Below are 17,107 nucleotides of genomic sequence, written 5' to 3'. Positions count from 1 at the left end.
GACACATGGAGAAATAGAGGACACTCCCAACATTTTGTGGCTTTTACTCCATATATGAAAGAAGACAAAAACATACAAAGTATATATACAACTAAAATTCAACAATATATACAGAAATGTTTCTTGATATAAACGTCCCTATTAGCTTAGTGAATGCCACTATTCACCTAGGAAAGGTGTCAAAGCAATAGAATAGTGCTTTTGGTTGTTTCCTTGGTCTTTCTTGATTCAGAGTTTGGAAGTGGGTTATGCAAAGAGCGTCTCTCTTGTTGCTGTTACTATTTGTATTTAGTTGAATCATCGGGTCCCTGGTCATTGTATTTAGATAAGACCATGCAGTGTTTCCTTTGTGGCAATGTTCGAATTTGACAGCCAATTTTCCTTCTTTCTTTAGAGAAGGGATAGTGGGGGGTTTCTTTCTATCTTCTTCTTCTTCTTCTTCTTCTTCTTCTTCTTCTTCTTCTCCTCCTCCTCCTCCTCCTCCTCCTCCTCCTCCTCCTCCTCTTCCTCCTCCCCTTCCCCTCCCCCTCCTCCTTCTCCTTCTCTTAGTCTTGGATTGGTAAATAAAAATTCAGGAGTCCAAAATTGTCTTTCTTCACGTAATGTCTTAAACTCATTAAACAAGTAAAAATGCTGCCATGTTTGTGCAGATTGTTCTGCGGGTGTAGAATGTCTTAAAAAAAAAAAAAAAAAGTCACTTTGATGGAGAGTCCCAAAGAGGAAACTCAGGGTCTGGATCCCAAGGTGTGAGGGAAAATATCCTTACAGTGATGGGTTTCCAGAACACTGGTACAGAAGCTAGTCTCTCTGTCTCTGTCTCTCTCTGTGTGTGTGTGTGTGTTGCAAAGTTACTTATTAAGGTTGCTGAAGAGAGGAGATTGTAGAAGGGGAAGACAGGGGGAAAAGAAAGAAAGGTGGAAAGAAAGGAAAGAAAGATGAAGAAAGATTAAAAGGAATGGAAAACAAGGAAGGAAAGGAGGAAGAAGAGAGAGAAGAGAAGGAGGGAGAGAGAGAGAGAGAGAGAGAGAGAGAGAGAGAGAGAGAGAGAGAGGAGACCCAGATCACAGGGACAGCTCCTCTGAGCTCATCGTTTAGGCTGTTTGGCAGATGCAGGTGAGTCCTGGAACCTCCGAGCTTCCTTCAGAAGTCCCGAGGCTGTTCACTCAGACAAGTCACATCATTTGTGGTCTCTGCATGGTGTCCTGGTGTGGTGAGGAGTACCAGTGCGAATACCCAGGCATGTAGCTGTTGGGGGGCATACTGACGCCCTTGGCGGAGGCAGAAACGTCCCACACTGGAGGCAGCGCTGGCGAGCGTGGAGACAGGGCTGCTGAACCTGGGAGAGGGTCACTCTCATGGGGGTTACTGCCCTGTTTCAGCAATTTCTTAAACTTAGAGCGTTTATTCTGAAACCATATCTTCACCTGCAAGAAATGCAGCAATCATTATTGCAGATAAACATCAGAACGGTGCCTTCAATGTCATCCTAGACTCAAGAAGCAATATAAAAACAAACAAACAACAAAACAACCATTGCAATTCTAAAAAAGCCCATTCCCAGCCCTCTCCCTTCACTTCTTTACAGCCATCTCTATCCCTCCACTCTAGGCCTGCTCGATATCTTGTTAGGATACCTACAGTCCTTGTGATTCTTGGGTTGAATTTTAGCCTGGGTCTTAAGGCATCAGCATAAAATTATAAATAAATCAAATGAGATCAGTGGACCAAAATTTTATGGATATTTACATGAAGTAGATTTTAGAGCACAATCATACAACTAAATTTACCGCCTCCAATTACTCAGTTTTTATATTTATCAACCCAAAGCTCGCAAAGTTATGCATATCCAAGTAGCAAATGACTATGAATTGATTAAAGGCTGTATGTTCACAACCAAATGCCTTAAACATACCTATGTATATTGTGCACATGCCATGCGATGTGCCTGGGATATCTTTCTCCAGACAGAAATATTCTTCCAATCCTGCAGGGAATAAGGAATGCACCATCCCCCAATTCCCTACCTAGTACGTTGCTTAAGCAAACAGAGGTCATCAATCATCACATGATTGGGATAGCTACTAAAATTCAAAGGCCCCTGAAAACCACACATGAATCACAAATCTGTGTTGGCAGCTTATTTAGGTCAACAACCCAAATTTTTTGATGAAAGAAAATCTATGCTGCAGCTTTACCTTTAAAATTCCTGAATCTGTTTTTCTAAGAATAATAGGAGTCACGGAGCATCTAGAGCTCTTTCATAGCAAGCCTCAAATGTTTTCAGTGGCAACATGGCAATAGAAACCAGGCTGATGGAGAAGAGCTTAGGGAAGTGGCCTGACGACTCCATTCTACACGGTCTTGGCAACTGTCTTGTAAGGCCCAAAGTACCCTTGCTGTATGAAGATGAGGAATGCCTTAATAGGCCTCTGACCCCATGCAGTTGGCTTAACTGATGGCTTAAGAGTGCAGCCTGATATACTCACCTCTAGGCCCCTTTCTGTGAAATCTGAAATGTCCAGCACATCTTTCAAGTCAGCAGGACTGTTATCTGTGGTGTCCCAGGCCATAATTTGGGGAATATTCTCTTTGTTTGCCAATTCTGTCAAGTCCTGTGCTCCAAGGAGGTACCTCAACCTGCACTATTTGGTACCAGGGTGATTTAACCACTGAGCTTAAAGCAACCTCCAGAAACCCTGCCTTACCCATCCTGGAGTGAATGGCTTGCCCATGGATGCCTTTATTAAGCTACTGGAAAATATGTCTAGTTAACTTTTGCTGCTGGTCTCAGCTCTTAAGTTTTCTTCCTATGTCAATGAGTTGAAATTCTTATTAGCTCCCAGGGGCCACAAAAGGATCCTTAAGAAAGGGCCTTATTTTGCTTCCTAGCTGTATCCCCCCCCAACACACACACACACACACACACACACACACACACACACACACACACACACTATTGTTTTGTTTCATGTTATTCTGCTCTGGAATCGGATTTGATTGAATTATACTTTTGTTCACCAAAAGATGCTAAGCTCAGCTGGGGTCGCAGAGGGTTGGTGTATATGCAAATCCAATCCAGCATTCAATACCAGGTCATTTATTCCAAACTGTGTGATCCCGGGAAAGCGCGCAACTGGAGCACAAGCATTTGCCATTTATCTCCTTCCATCCTTGGTTGACTAGGCCAAGAATTCCTCCTGGTGTGCTCTCTGCACGATTTGCAAGTGGGGCCAGCATTTCAGGGATACTTGGGCTTCTTGGGAATTACCTGTGTTTGTGTCAGTCCTAAGGAAGCAGCCAGTTCGGCTCTCTCGGGAAGGGCCAGGTATTGAGTCTGCTGAAAGCGGTGGTTTAAAGCCTGGAGCTGCAGGCTGGAATAAATGGTCCGAGGCTTCCGAATCTTTTTCCCCTTTCCGTTGAACCTGATTTCCCCGTTTTCAATCACTGTAGTTTTTTGTTGATCTGTAAGCAAATGACACAGAGGAGCGGTCACCTGTGAGGCCACTGCTGCCTTCTCCCTTCATGTGACAAGGCCTGTTTAGTTGCCCCAAGTTTAAAAAAGGATCCTCGTAGTAGTATCCCACTATGCCCTGAGCTCCCTGGGTCCACTGTAGCCGTGTGTCCCCAGAGGCTGTGGAATCTTCCCTCTGACCGTGCCTCTAGGCCTAACAATGCACGGTGGTGGCCGAATCTAGGAAGCCCGCTGCATAATAGCGGCGCTCCGCAGCAACGGAGGCACGCGCTGGCGGCTTCCCGGAGTACGCGGCTCTGCGAGGCTTCTGCTGTCTGGGCCGAGAGCGGCTTCTTGGCCTGACTTTTTATAATGCCTGAAGCTGTATCTGAGCCACCCCGGTGTTTACGTGGCCACTTGGTTTTGTGTCACTCAGTTGCAAGCTTAAGTGCTTTAAGTCCCTTCCGTATGTTCGAAATGATTCTGCTCGTGTGGATCAAAAAGCAGAAACAAAACACAATCAGGAGCTCAGAGCAGCCCCAGGCAGGCTGCAACTCTCTGGACAGCAGAGAGTTATCATCAAACCCAGGCCCTCTGTTTCACCACCAAGAACAAAGGAGCGGCCAAAGTACTATCGAAAACCCAGAGAGAGGGGGCCGGGTCAGGATTGGGGGCAGGGGACACCTCAGAGCTCACAGGGGTAAGAAAAAGCCCAATAGTCATTAGTTTAACTGAATCTATCGGCCGCAACAGCTTCGTTCCAGGTCACCAAGGCGCACCAGGTGCCCCACGCAAAGTAGGCCACTGCTTGCCCAGCGTGGGGTGGGAAGCCTAACTAGCTCTTCAGTCCTAGCCCAGGAATGTCCCCAGTCCCGACAAACGCGGGTTACAGTCAGAGGGAAGGGGCACGGCACGGGGCGCACAGAGCGGGTGGGCTGGAAGGCGCAGTAAGGACGGTGGAGCGAGACTAGCGCACAGCCCGGGGGCGCAATGGGAACCGCGCAGGAGGCAGTGGAGCCAGGCCGGCCGCAGGGCCAGCCAGCCAGGGGTCCACGGCGGCGGGAAGGGGCCCGGCTGGGAGAGGCCGGCAGGCAGGCGCCAGGCGATCGGGAGCGCACGGGGCCCGGCTGGAGGCGCGCAGGGCCGCCCGCAGGAGGGGGCCGGCAGAGGCCCCGGCGTGGAGGAAGTGAGCGGGGCGGGAGGGGTGGGAAGCAGTAGGGAGGCGGGAGAAGCTAGCTGCCTAAGCGGCCTCTCACCTGTGTCGTCCCCGCGCGTCTGGGCGGCCGCGCTGCTGTTGTGGTAAGACTGGAGGTAAGGGCTGTGCTGCGAGTGGCTCATGTAGGGGTAGGCGGCGAGCGACCGGTGGTTGTAGGAGTTGCCTCCGCCCGACGCGTAGGGTGAGCCGTGGTGGTGGTGCTGGTGGTGGTGATGGTGGGAGCCGGCCGCCGCCGCCGCCGCCGCGGCCGAGTGCAAGCAGTGCAGAGGGTAGTGCGCGCCTGCCATGGCCGGGGAGGTCTGCTGCGAGTGCGGCTGCGGCGGCGGCGGCGGTGGCGGCGGCGGCGGCTGCTGCTGTTGCTGCTGCTGCTGCTGCTGTTGCTGTTGTTGCTGCTGCTGCTGCTGCTGCTGTTGCTGCTGCTGCCCGAACTCCATGAAGGCGGATTTGGACGAGTCCTGGCCTTCCAAGCCGTCAGCCATCGTAGTCATGGTCATCATCAAAACTTTGGGGGCTGGAGAAAGCCTTCTCCCGGGTTTCCTCCACCCTCCCCCACTTGGCTCGCGCCGCTTTCCCCTTTTGCAGCCACCTTAGCTCCTGGGATCCTTGCAAAATTTTTTAAAAAAAAATTTAAAAAGGAGGGGGCGGAGGTGGTTCTCTTCCTTGCTCTTCTCTAATATATATATATTTAATATAAAGAGATATAGTGAGCAGGGCCTTGTTAACCCAAAGGGAGGAGGAAGGGGGAGGGATGGGAGAGGAGAGAGGGGGGAGGGGGGAATCTGCTCTCTTCTCCCCCCTTGCTTTCCCCCCTTGGATTTTTTGGGGGCTGGTGCAGTTTAAGGCAGAGATTTTAAGGTGGATTCTGCGAAAGTTGCGCGTCTGCTTTCAGACTTGATGCAGACGCCACGAGTCGAATGGTTTGTCTCCAAAGGGCAGCGCCTCCCTATTGGTCAGTCGCCCCCTGACGTCACAGGCGCACCGCTTCTACTGGCGTGTGCGCTGCTTGCGGAGTTCTTCGCCTACCTTAAGCAACTACAATCTCAGCCCAGAGCTGCAACCTGGGTCCGCCCGGAGCTAAAGGCGAGCAGCGGTGGAGGGAGGCGCCCGGGAGGCTGCGGACGCATCCCGTCGAAGCTCCAAGCCCAGATCCTGAACCCTTGTTTCCAGGATTGGAGACTTGGAACAGCCTGACTGGAAGCTGATCTCTTTCAATTCATTTGCACCCTTTCAGGCTGCCTGTGTTCAGAAGCAGTGTACCTAGCTTTAAAGCCAGAACCCCCTCACTTGACCTCCCCCCTGTCCCCAGGACCCCAGCCCTACTCTACTCCCAAGGGAGCGCCTTGTCACTATGGGTTTTTCTGGAAGTTCTTTATTGAAACCGTAGAGGGAAGAAGGACCCCACATCTGGGCTCCATCTCATGGGGGGTAGTAAAGAATGAAAACTCAGACCTTGTTCTGGCGAGATTCCTGCTGTTTTAGGTCCTATTTCCTATATGCTGACCCCCCCACACACAAGGGAGGAGCACCACCTCCCAGCCCAGAATGCAGCAGTCTGCTCTGAAAGCGAATCGTTGGAGGGTTGACAGTAATGCATTTTTTTCCTATTGAAAACAGAAGCTACTGTAATGCTTTCAAATATATGCAAATGATACATGCGGTTAGTGGTTTGGCAAATCTTGATTACAATATAAACTACCCAAGTAAAAGTGCCTTCGTCCTAAATTTGTCTCTCGATTACAATTCCAATTGATTTTATTTTATTGTCAACATTGTTAATGATAAAAATAGAGTCGTTTTACAGTTATTTTTACTTTCTGGAAGGAGGCAATTAGAGTTCTAATCAGGAATACACAAAAATCTCCCATGATTAACTGCAGTACTTTGTTCAAATTGCTGCTATAAAATTCAGAACAATTTGCCTGTAATGATTATGGACTGGGTTTATTTTGGGAGGTGGAATAAAAGTGGATATAGCATAAATTATCCTCTAATTATACACCAGTGTCGCCTCAATTATCCTCTTATCAAAATGGTTGTCTAACTGCCGCATTTAGTTTCAATTCTCTCCTTTTTTTCTATAAAAAGAACTTCATACCTTGTTATTATTAATCCATTTATTATTTGCAAGGGGGTTTATATCCGCACATCCAGGTGGTAGAGCCACTTCAGTTTCAAAGATGGACTGGGGAAAGACATTAAGTTTGGAGCAGCTCAGGGCTACGGATCTAGCCTTTCTCCCTCGGGTCTCCAGACTCAGGTTCAAGCTGCGGAGCAGGGACAGCGGAGCCCAGGCGGCCACGTTCAGGCCCAGCCACCAGGTAGGAGAACCCGATTTAACTCTAGGCGCGGAGAAGGGCAAGCCAGGCCGCACCGGGGTCGGGTCCCGGGACCGCAGGTAGACTCCGGAAGCCTTCGCGATCAGACAGCGTAGCTTGAGTGGGCAAAATCTGAGGACTCACACCTTACCCCCCGGGCTCAGTGCCCACTTTCGGTGGGCTCAGGGAACTAACGGCGAGCTTTTGGTAACAAGGAGAAATGTGCTGGGTAGCAACCCTGTGTAGGGGTTTCTGGAGGTTGGCGGTCGTCTTTTTAAAAAAACTACTGGGACATCTCTGCACCTTACTTCGTCTGTAGCCCATAAGCTACACGACCCCAGGAATCCTAGAATAGAGAATTTAGTGGCTCTGCTTGCTACTGGAACTCCAGAAAAGGGTGGTAGCAGACCGAGCTGCTCAATTTCCAGGTTGCGCCTGGGTCGCCGACTGCAGCTTATGCTAATTGATTCTCCTAGCTACCCGCCTAAGGTCTCCAGGAGCCCGCAGGCAAGATTGCCTTTTTCTTTTTCCTTTTCTATTCTTTCCTTCTTTAATTTTATCAGAAGACTCGAGACTCACAGCCCGCCCGTTTCCTCCATAGTTTCGCCGGCAGCTAAATTTGCTCCCTCTTCCCTTGCCCAGCCCGCCACGCTTAACTTCTTGAGTTCCGGGAGCCGGTTCAGTAACTCTGAATTCGTTTTTTTAAGTGGCGTCCCTTGTTCCTTCCCTTTTAACAAGAGGTGCAGTTTAACACGCGAACCTGTAACGCGATCCATGCGCTTACATATCGTCGGTGAATTAAAACAACAACAACATCTTCTAGGAAAATGAAAGATGGGCTGGGTAAGGAACTGATGGGGTGCAGGAAGGGAAGTCAGGGAAAGAGAAGCACCCCCCACCCCTCACCGGGCGCGCGCGCCGGGTGGTGCACCCGGGCTGCGCGCCCAGCTCGTAATGTCCTCAAAGTCAGCAGGTAGACATGTCAGTTTTATTACTCTATACCCTGCAGCTTGCTGTTAACACGATGAAGGCGTTTCTCCCGTTGACTTTTCTGAATCTCTCCCTTAACGCTCGCAGGTGCTGTGCTTTGCCCACTGACCCCCCGCAACTCTGATAGCTTCTGGAGCGGCATGAAGGTGGTGGGGCTGGGAAACGTCCTCTCACCACTTAAGCTCCAGATCCAAGGCGCGCAGCGTCTGTTTGCAAAGGGATTTCCCTCTCGCTTGTTTAAAGTTTGGGGAAGCCGGGCAGGCTGGAATTGTCTGTTCAGGTATCCTGTTGGAGCTCTTATCCCTTCCTCCGTAGGTAGGGGATAAAATCTCTTCATTGTGTTACAGGGGAGCAAGTGTGCATCTAGGGGGTTAGTTGTGTATGATGCAGGTTTTGTTGAGATTTTCTGGGTGACCCAGGTTGGGCTCTGAGCGTGTGCAGCGAGCAAGGGGTCTCACCAGACTGGACAGCGGTCTTGGTGTGCTCATTCAGGGTAGAATGGTAGGAATGGCCATTCCACTTTCCCGCCAGTCTAGGGAATAGGAGATGGAAGACCACTGTGGCCCAAGGGTGGACGGCTAGTGCCCGTCACAGCGTGGCCTCTACCACCAGCTAAGGTGCAGCGTTCTTCGCACAGACTTCCTGGAGCCCAAGGCGCATTGCTCCAACTGAAGTTGGGCAGCTCCTTTCCTAGTCCCTCACCTGGTGTTTGGGGCAGCTTAGTTAAACTGCGAAGCGGGCACTATAAGTCACCCCTGCCTCACCCTAATGTAATCTGCTGCCAGTCCTTTGGCTGGAGGCAAAACTTCGGGCTTTTCAGAGCCTTGCAAAAAGGCGCACACCTCAGGGGCTCTCAGCCCCGGCGCCTCCCGCGCAGTCCAGGCTTCTAACTCTTTGTCTAGCTCTCTGGGGAGCCTCCGCCAACTCTTGCTATTGGGAGGGGAAGGAGAGCTGGAAGAGCCACCGAAGCCTTTATCATTCTAAATACAAGTGAATTTAGAAATCTGGAGGCCTAAGAGGTTTTTTCTTTTTTTTTTTTTGGGGGGGGGGGGACGCTGTTACTGTAAGATAACGATCATACTCATTAAAATTTTAGGAAGGAGGATTGGAGGCCTAAAATGCATTTCACTTTTTAAGGTGTTGAGGTGATGAGATGTTGGGACTTATATCACTGCTGTCCGCCCTCTGGACACCTCCCACTTGTATCCTGCAGAGATAGGTGTGTAGGAGTGGGCTCATTGGGTCTGAGAATTGTCCCAGTTGAGTTCTGGAGGATGTTTGCATACACATGCGGGACTGAGAATGCCTGGATCTCCCAGCAAGGCTTGCAGTCTCGGTGGGGGCTGCGCCAGTCCATTCAAGCCATCCAGGATTTGGCTGGGTTTGGTTGCTAAGTTGGGCTCAGTTATCACGTTAATTCTAAAGAAATTAGACCTGGATAAATGGCCTTTGAATTCAAAGAAATAACTCGGTGTTGATTTACATAGCCACATTAAGAACCCCCTTCTCAATAGGAGACATTGGTGGAAAAAAATTTCTGCTACTTCTTTTCCTCATTCAGCATAAAATTTTCTAAAATTCTCTCTCTCTCTCTCTCTCTCTCTCTCTCTCTCTCTCTCTCTCTCTCTCTCTCTGTGTGTGTGTGTGTGTGTGTGTGTGTGTGTGTGTGTGTGTGTGTGAATGGTATGTGTGTATAAGGAAAGGGTACCTGATATTCTAGAGCTCAGAAACCTTCTTCCCTCCCCCAACTCACACACCTGTAAAGGCTCCAGGGAAGGAGAGAAAACTCCTCCTTTCCATTTTTTGACCCAGGCTAATGATGGCACCTTCAGGAGTAGCCCAAAGAACCAGGCTAGGCAAGGAAATATTGAGACCTTGTTGGTACTTTCTCTAGCAATGAAACTGTAGTGCTTATGTTAATATTGCCCTCTTATAGGTTCCTCCATATGAAACTTAAATGTGGGCTTACCTATTATATGCTCAGGAGGAAGAGTCATTTGGGGATATAACCCTTTCCTGGGTCCCCAAAACAGGCACCTGGGAAACCACAACCTGGGACTGACCTCCAGCAGGCTTCATTGGGGTTTTCAAAAGTGTCTCATTTGAAGAATATTAACTAAGCAAGTCTCAACCTAGAGGCTTCTGTTGCAGACTTTTTAAAACCTGAGATTTCATGTTCTTAACTAGGGTCCTCAAACTCAACATCATCTCACTTCTCCCTGGACTCATTTCTGGATGTGTTTGCACCCAGAGCTTTCTTACTTGAGAGAACCCAGTGACAACAAGGTTGAGAATAGCTCTGTTCCCCACCTCTTGGTTTGGGGTTGTGCATGAAAACCTGTTTGCCTACATTTCCTCCCTCTCTCTCCTTCCCTTCCTTCTCTCTTTCAGCCTTTGGCTTGTCTCATTCAGCAAACATTGGACCCAACCCCTAATACATAAACATTTTTTTTCCCCTCAGCCCAAGGGAGACGAGGGTGGAAGAACTCTATAATGCTGACTTAAACAGTCCGTTTTAAACACGATAAATGCAGATGTTTGTCTTTTCAATACGTAGGCTCAACCAAGGCTGACCCCCCTCAGCCCTTTATCTGCCCTGCTGGGAAGCAGAGCAGAGCAAAGGAAGATGGGAAGGAGTATCAGAACTCAGCTTTCATTTACTGTCTTTGAAAAGCGGGACCCCTGACCATAGAAGGGTAAATGCAATCCTAGAGTGGCAGGGAACCCAGCATCAACAGGAAATGGCAGACTATTTTTAGGCTTAATAAGGAGTTAATATAGCTGCCCAGTGTCTTCCGAAATGCCTGGAAGCATCTCCTGTTTAATTCTTTCATCTCTTCATCAGCAGTAACAATAATAAAGTCATAGCAAGTGTCTCTGTATGAAGAGAGAGCCAGACTTGGCACAGCTCTTCAGGGAAACCTGGATGAAAAGCATCCTCTTGTTATAATGGAAAGAAAAATGTAAGTGAAAACGTTTTTCATTAGTGAGAAAGAGGCATGTTCTGTGTCTGACCACCTCCACCAATATATATATATATATATATATATATATATATATATATATATATATATATATATATGTACGATTTTCTTATCTGTTCACAGACACTTCTTATTTCTTATTTTTGGAACATCTCAGTAAATAAGAAGACGATTTATTACTCATTCTTTTTAAATAAAACTTTCCTTAGAGGACCACAGATTTGCCAGCCCTTGGAAGTCGCGATTGAAAAAAAAAAAAATCTTGGAACTGCTATTGTGCCAGTTCTCCTGTCTTTTGTTCAGAAACAGATTTCCTCTCCGCGAGTCGAGGAGCTAGGATCCTCGTCCCTTTCTACCCTGGGGATAAAATATTTTCCCCCGTGTTGTTTTTCATTCATTTTATGCGCAAAAATGTTGCTTGCCATCTCCATGTCCTCAAGTGGGGCTCCTTCCCTCGGAGATTCAAAGCCCTTGTTTCTCTTAAATACACCGAGAGAGCGTGTCCATTTGGCAAGCTAGCATTTGACTTCGCCATCTTTGGAAGGCAGAGACTAGAAGAGATTTATTTATTTATTTATTTATTTATTTATTTATTTATTTATTTATTTATTTATTTATAGTTAAGAATAGAGTGGGCTAAAGAGGATGAGTGTGAACCTGCTTTTGTTGTTATGCCTGGCTTGTAGATTTTCTTGTTCGTTAGGTGCCACAGCACTTTAATGTTAGTTTCATAACAAATCAACAAAATTAAAACTAACAAAGGCAGTTCTGTTTGCTGGCCGCCCCGCAGTGGTGAGTATTTACTCTTGGGGGAGGGGGGTGGGGTGGAGGTGGGTGGGCTAGACCTGCCAAAGCCGAGCTCCATTAGCTAGTCTTTTACTCTATGCCCTCCTCCCCGGATTCCTCAGCCTGCTTCTCTCTCGTACACTCAGCATCACACTGACCACTTCCATAAGGTCGTAATAGAAGAACCCATCCAAAAATTACAAAGGGCCACCTCTCCCGAACAAAATGAGCTATTCTTCTGACAAGATTGTGAAGCTCAAAAGTGTTGGGCCCAACAATTAAAAAAGCAAGGGTAGCAATTCAGGATGCCAGGCGAGCAAGTCCCAAGCAGGCAGGCTGGCATCCGGGCTATCTGTGAGCCTGGGGTGAAGGAAGGGGCGAGGGGCAGTAGCCGAGAAGGCCGAACGCCTGCGCCCGCAGCTGGCTCCCACGCGCCGGCGTCTGCGGGAAGTCAGGGGCTGGATAATGGAATTCAGCAGGCAGGGATCCTCGGAGAGCCAGGCCACTGTCTTGTACAGATTTGTAGAGAAACCCTCACTGTAATTAAAACCGTACAGTCAGATTAATTCAATGTGTTGCTCGGCAGCATTTTTAATAGTAAAAATCCGCTTTAAAATTGAATTAGGGTCGAATAAATTTTCTGCGAGACTCGCCGAATTTGCCAGCTTTCATTGAAGCCAGCTAGGGTGGATTTAGGCAGTGGCGCCCCTCCCTCCCCCCAGAGTTGGAGGTGGGGTAGGGGTTAGAGGCGGGTGTTGATCAACAAGGGGGCCGGTTTGGTCTCTAGACTGGGCGGCAGGAGCCCGGCCCAGGGGGGTCCTCACTGCCTGGGGCTAACTCTCTGATCTCAGGGGGCAATGCACAGACTTCTGACACCCAAGGCCTCCCCCAGTCTTTACCACCCTTTCTGCGAAGTTCTTGGCTCTTGAGAGGTGAAGGGGGTAGGGAAGAAAGAGAACTCTACTGTATCTTGAAGCAATTTCTCAGTGTGTTGTTTCCGCGTGTGCTGGAGGTTGGAGCCCTCTCTGGCCGCCTGAGTGGCAGACGAGAGAAAGTCCTGGCTCTCAACCCGCCCCCCACCCCCCCGCCTCACTTCTTGAAAATCTTCCAAAAATTAAGGGTAATATTTCAAGCATGCTGTCAAAATGTCTCCCAAGCTTTGATTTGGCTGGCCGCCCCCTCTCCCTCCCTTCCCAACCCCACCTCGCATCCTTCGCTTTTCACGTGGTTGTGAAGTAAATGTTAGCGTTGCGATGTTTTCCCCCCTCTAAGGTTAGACACCTCAGAGCTAAAGACTTGCTTAAAGTTCCTACAAGAAGTGCCTGGGCGCTAATGGGGAGGCACTCACTTGAAATAGGCCTGGGGTAGGAGAAATGGGGTGGAGAACTGGATCACCTCTTTCTTGAAGTTAAAGGGGCTTTTAGGGGCCCCAGAAACAGTCCGAAGCTCCCCACTCCCTCCTCCCAAAGATCGGGACTCAGCACAGGCTTCTTGACGTACTCTTACAAGAGCAATCGGGTGCAAACCTGGGTCGCAAATTCCCTAACAAGTTATTCACATCATCAGGCCTGGGAAAACAAAAACCTCTGTGGGTCCCTGTTCCTCAGGCAACAGCGCGCAGACGCTTTAATTGCTGCAAATTGTCACTCTGTCCCCTTTTCATTTTCTCACTCCTTCGTTTATTTTTAGTACACTTCAAATGCCTACACACTTTCCTAGTAAGGAGAGCAGAGCAATTATTGCCTTTGCCTTTAGGGCCTGCTTTGCCAATCACTGAACGTGGATAGAGTAAACAGGGCGAAAAGCCAGGCGCGTTATTGGTCTTGCTTATTTCAGGTGGAGGGTGGTAAATAACTCTCCCTACCGCGTCACCCCTCCTCCCCCTCCTTCGGTTCTTGGGTACCAATTACCTGGAAGGAAAGGAGCTGTGCGCTCCTCCCTTGTGCTCCTCATCACCACTTCGTGCACGCCAAGTTTTACTCTCAAATCCAGCGGATCCCGTCAGAATTGACTGGGTCCACAGAGAGTTGTTAGGGGGAAAAAGAATTCTATGGAGACCCAGATCTTAATTCTGTCCTTGACTAGAAAGATGCATCCTGAGAAGGAGAGGAGGCACCGTCCCTCTTCCCCGCCCCCCACGCTGGGAAGTGGGGCCCTTTTTCTCCTAGAGCTCTGTAAGGGCACAATACAAACCTCCAAGAGATAATCAAGACCCCCTTTTAGATTGACCTGGGACAGTTTGGACACTGCCAGGATGACTTTTTTTCGATGTATTAGCTAGGAGTTCTTAAGAGTGAACCTTGAGTTTCGAGATGTGTGTTGCCTTGGATTCTACTGAGTACTGTAACAAACCCCACGTCTTCTATTCGCATCCTAGATTGGGGATGGGCAGGGAGGCAGGTGTCTGTAACCCACAGCGGCCTAGGGGGGTATCTGGCATACTGTGGATGGATCCGAAACAAATCAGCGCGGGATTAACTTGTCTGTCTGCTGAATTGTCTCCAACTGCTAAAGCTGCATGGGTCGCACCTGCCAGGGCAGCTTCGGGTTACTAGCTGGTGCTGAGATACAGGCCTTGTCCCAGCTCAGGCAGGACAGACAAGGCTGGCTACCTGTTAGGGTGCCGAGGGTCACTGGCTGGACACCTTAAAGGAACACAGCGAGTTTAAACTGCGCTGTTCTCTCACACACCCTTGTCCCCTCCTATTTCTTTCTTCCTTTCTTTTTGTGAAAACATTTACAAGGAACCTAATTTCAGATTGTGGAAGTAAATTTTACGGTAGGATATATTTTACAAAACATGTAATCTTTGCAGGCCGGAAGACTTTTAATTAAAACCATACTTTGACAAGTTGAGTTTCAAAGCAAAGTCACACCAGCACGGAAGGCTAATTCATATTCAAGATATAGTCTGTAATTCAAGTTGTTTGAAAACGCGGGCCAGTCGGGACAACGCTCTGCTGGGCTGGTTACCTGCCCAAGGGCCTGTGGACTCTAGAGTCTATCTATAATGGAGCTGAATAGAGTACCTACTTGTCTACTGGGGGGGGGGGGAGAGAGAGAGAGAGAGAGAGAGAGAGAGAGAGAGAGAGAGAGAGAGAGAGAACCCTAGAGTACCTTTAAAGTCCTTAGAATAACTCCAGAAAGGGGGGGGGAGTGGTCAGGGAGACCCTAGTGTACAACAGACTCCCAAGGAGAAATGTTCTGTTCCATGAGATGGAAGACCTTTGAGAGAGGCCCCCTATCTTCCCTGGTCCTGCTGACCAATACTAGAGAAAAGGAATTTCCCATAGGACCCCATTCCTGGTGATCCCAAACCTGTGGTGTGGTGGTTTGTCTGTCTAACTGATTAATGGGCACAGCCCTCAGAGTCCTCGTGGAAGAAGCTCTGAGTGGTACTGCATTTAAGTAATTGCCCTCAACAATCTTCAGGAACTGATCAAATCAGAGGGGGTTAGCTTCTCATGGGAAGGAAATCTTTCTCTCCTCTCCTTTATCCTCTCTCCTCTCTGCTCTCTGGGCCCCCTCCTCCTCATTCTGTTGTGGATGGGAAGGAGTCTGTAGGTACTTGGGGTCCACAAATATGAGACAAAGAGATTTCCGTAGGGCTCTGGGGTTAGAAGGGGAGGTCCCAGGAAATAGTATTTTCAGAGAACAAAGCTGTGGCTGACGCTGGATTTTCTGGTTCTGATTTGGAGCCCATACCTCAAGTGTTCCTCTTCAGATGCCTAACCTGCTGATGTTGAAGTCTACCTTAGAAAGAGGCCAGGCTGTGGATTTGATTTGTGTTGGTTTAATTATCCTTGAAATAGCAGGAAAATCTCTTCTCTTATCCAAGCCACCCACAGTACTGGGAAACAGGGCCGTGCTTCAATTGGTAGCAGTAAAATAATTGATTGAATGATAGGCTCTTTTTCTTCCCCTATATTTCATTTCAAACACACTATTATTTTCCTATTTCTTAAAGGATGGATGTAAGTCTTTTAAAAGAAGAACACCCCAAATCCAAAATGTTCAAGGAATATTTTAGGCTGGGTTGTGGCACACACATCAGGCCTGCAGCTTTGTCCTAGCCTTCTGTGGCTGAAGTTAGCACTCTGGTTTTATTGGTCTGGTTTACTAAGAAAGCTTAATATTTTGCGAAGACATGTGCAAAGCACAACTGTGAAAAAAAGATAAGTTATTGTGGACAGAAGTTGCAAGAAAGCATTTCTGAAGAGTGAGTGGATTTCTCCTTTTTTTGTAAATGGACATCACTATTGAATGATATATGTGGTGTGCGGACCTAACAGTGGCCAAATACCAAATAAGATCTCAAAGTCATCTTTCCATGCCTCACATTTTGAAGGGTTGTAGTCACGCTTTAGTTCTGTTGCACTTTTTTTTTAAAGGCATGTTATAGTTGAAGGTCTTAATGGAAGGTGGGAAAATCAGAGGAACTACTGGCATTGTTCTAAGCATCACACTGTGTGAGCTGAGCATAACATCCTGGATACCTGACCAAGTTCACTTGCAGCTTAATCCAGTGTTGGAACTTGTGAGTTGCGCAGAAAGGGGAAGCTGTAAGTAATAATCCCCACCTGTTTTACTGCAGCCACGAGAAGTAGTTTTCTTGTCATGGGGTGTGAATCCCCTTGGACAGAGGTGTTAGAGGCCCACTTTAGGCAGCAAATTCTGGAAGGACAATATGATGGGAAGAGGATGAGGAAGGTGGTTCATAATGGCCAGCAAGGTCTACAGCCAGGGCAGGCAGCAGCTTTGGTGTGCAGAAGGGGTGGACAGTAATGTTTCCCAGCTGGCCCACCCCTTCTGTGGGAATCAACCCGGGAATCAACCTCATCATCCTCAGCTTGGAAGCAGCCAGGAGAGGCCCAGACAGGGTGGAAATCAGGCCACTTATCTACCTTTCTTGTCCTCTGCCTTTCTATAATTAGCCCCATTTCACAGATGTGAAAGCTAACATATGGGTCTCAGCCCACAGACCTCTTTGGTGTCTGGGCGAAGGTGAGAGATGGAGCACAGGTGTTCCAGCTTCCTATCTCCCTGGTAACCATGTGTGACTCGGGACAGGGGTGGGGAAAGAGTGGACTTGGAGGCTACTTTTCTAAGCCAGGCACACAGGTAATGATTCTGGTTTTGTGGGGCTCATTTGGTCACCTAAGGAGATGGGAGTTTTCACAGGACAGATGAGGCATCAGTGGTCTAACACTCCCCCCCCCCCCCCCCCCCCCCCCCCCCCCAGTGAAGGAAGACAGCAATCTCAGGCTTTCAGTCAGGCTCGTGAAATGCCTCCTCTCTTCTGACTTTAACTTTTTCTCAAATTCCGAATACTTTAACCCTTGCTTGTAGTAAATGTATTTATGGT

General features: G+C 48.4%; 1 protein-coding gene and 1 long non-coding RNA gene across 3 annotated transcripts in view; one reads left to right on the top strand and one right to left on the bottom strand.

Annotated features, from left to right (window-relative positions):
- LOC128098180 (uncharacterized) overlaps nucleotides 1-17,107 on the top strand; it is a 63,784-nt gene that overhangs the window by 2,970 nt on the left and 43,707 nt on the right. The window contains exons 1-2 of one of the 2 annotated variants that reach the window (XR_008214164.1): nucleotides 4,684-4,762; nucleotides 5,557-6,985. The exons of the other annotated variant lie outside the window; for it this stretch is intronic. This is a non-coding gene — a long non-coding RNA (uncharacterized LOC128098180). Of the gene's footprint in view, nucleotides 1-4,683; nucleotides 4,763-5,556; nucleotides 6,986-17,107 lie in introns of those variants that run through there. 2 annotated transcript variants of the gene reach the window in all.
- Nucleotides 29-5,539, bottom strand: Dlx6 (distal-less homeobox 6). Its single transcript, XM_052718962.1, has 3 exons — nucleotides 4,708-5,539; nucleotides 3,269-3,462; nucleotides 29-1,424 (listed from the first exon to the last, which is right to left on the bottom strand). Exons 1-3 carry the CDS (start codon nucleotides 5,162-5,164, stop codon nucleotides 1,173-1,175), a joined length of 903 nt encoding a protein of 300 aa, XP_052574922.1. The 5' UTR covers nucleotides 5,165-5,539; the 3' UTR covers nucleotides 29-1,172.

The sequence above is a fragment of the Peromyscus californicus genome, unplaced genomic scaffold (assembly GCF_007827085.1).
Source record: "Peromyscus californicus insignis strain IS unplaced genomic scaffold, ASM782708v3 Scaffold_6__1_contigs__length_162567912, whole genome shotgun sequence".
Classification (NCBI taxonomy): domain Eukaryota; kingdom Metazoa; phylum Chordata; class Mammalia; order Rodentia; family Cricetidae; genus Peromyscus; species Peromyscus californicus.
The sequence above is the reverse complement of the archived record's forward strand: the minus strand, read 5'-3'. Positions and strand labels throughout refer to the sequence as shown.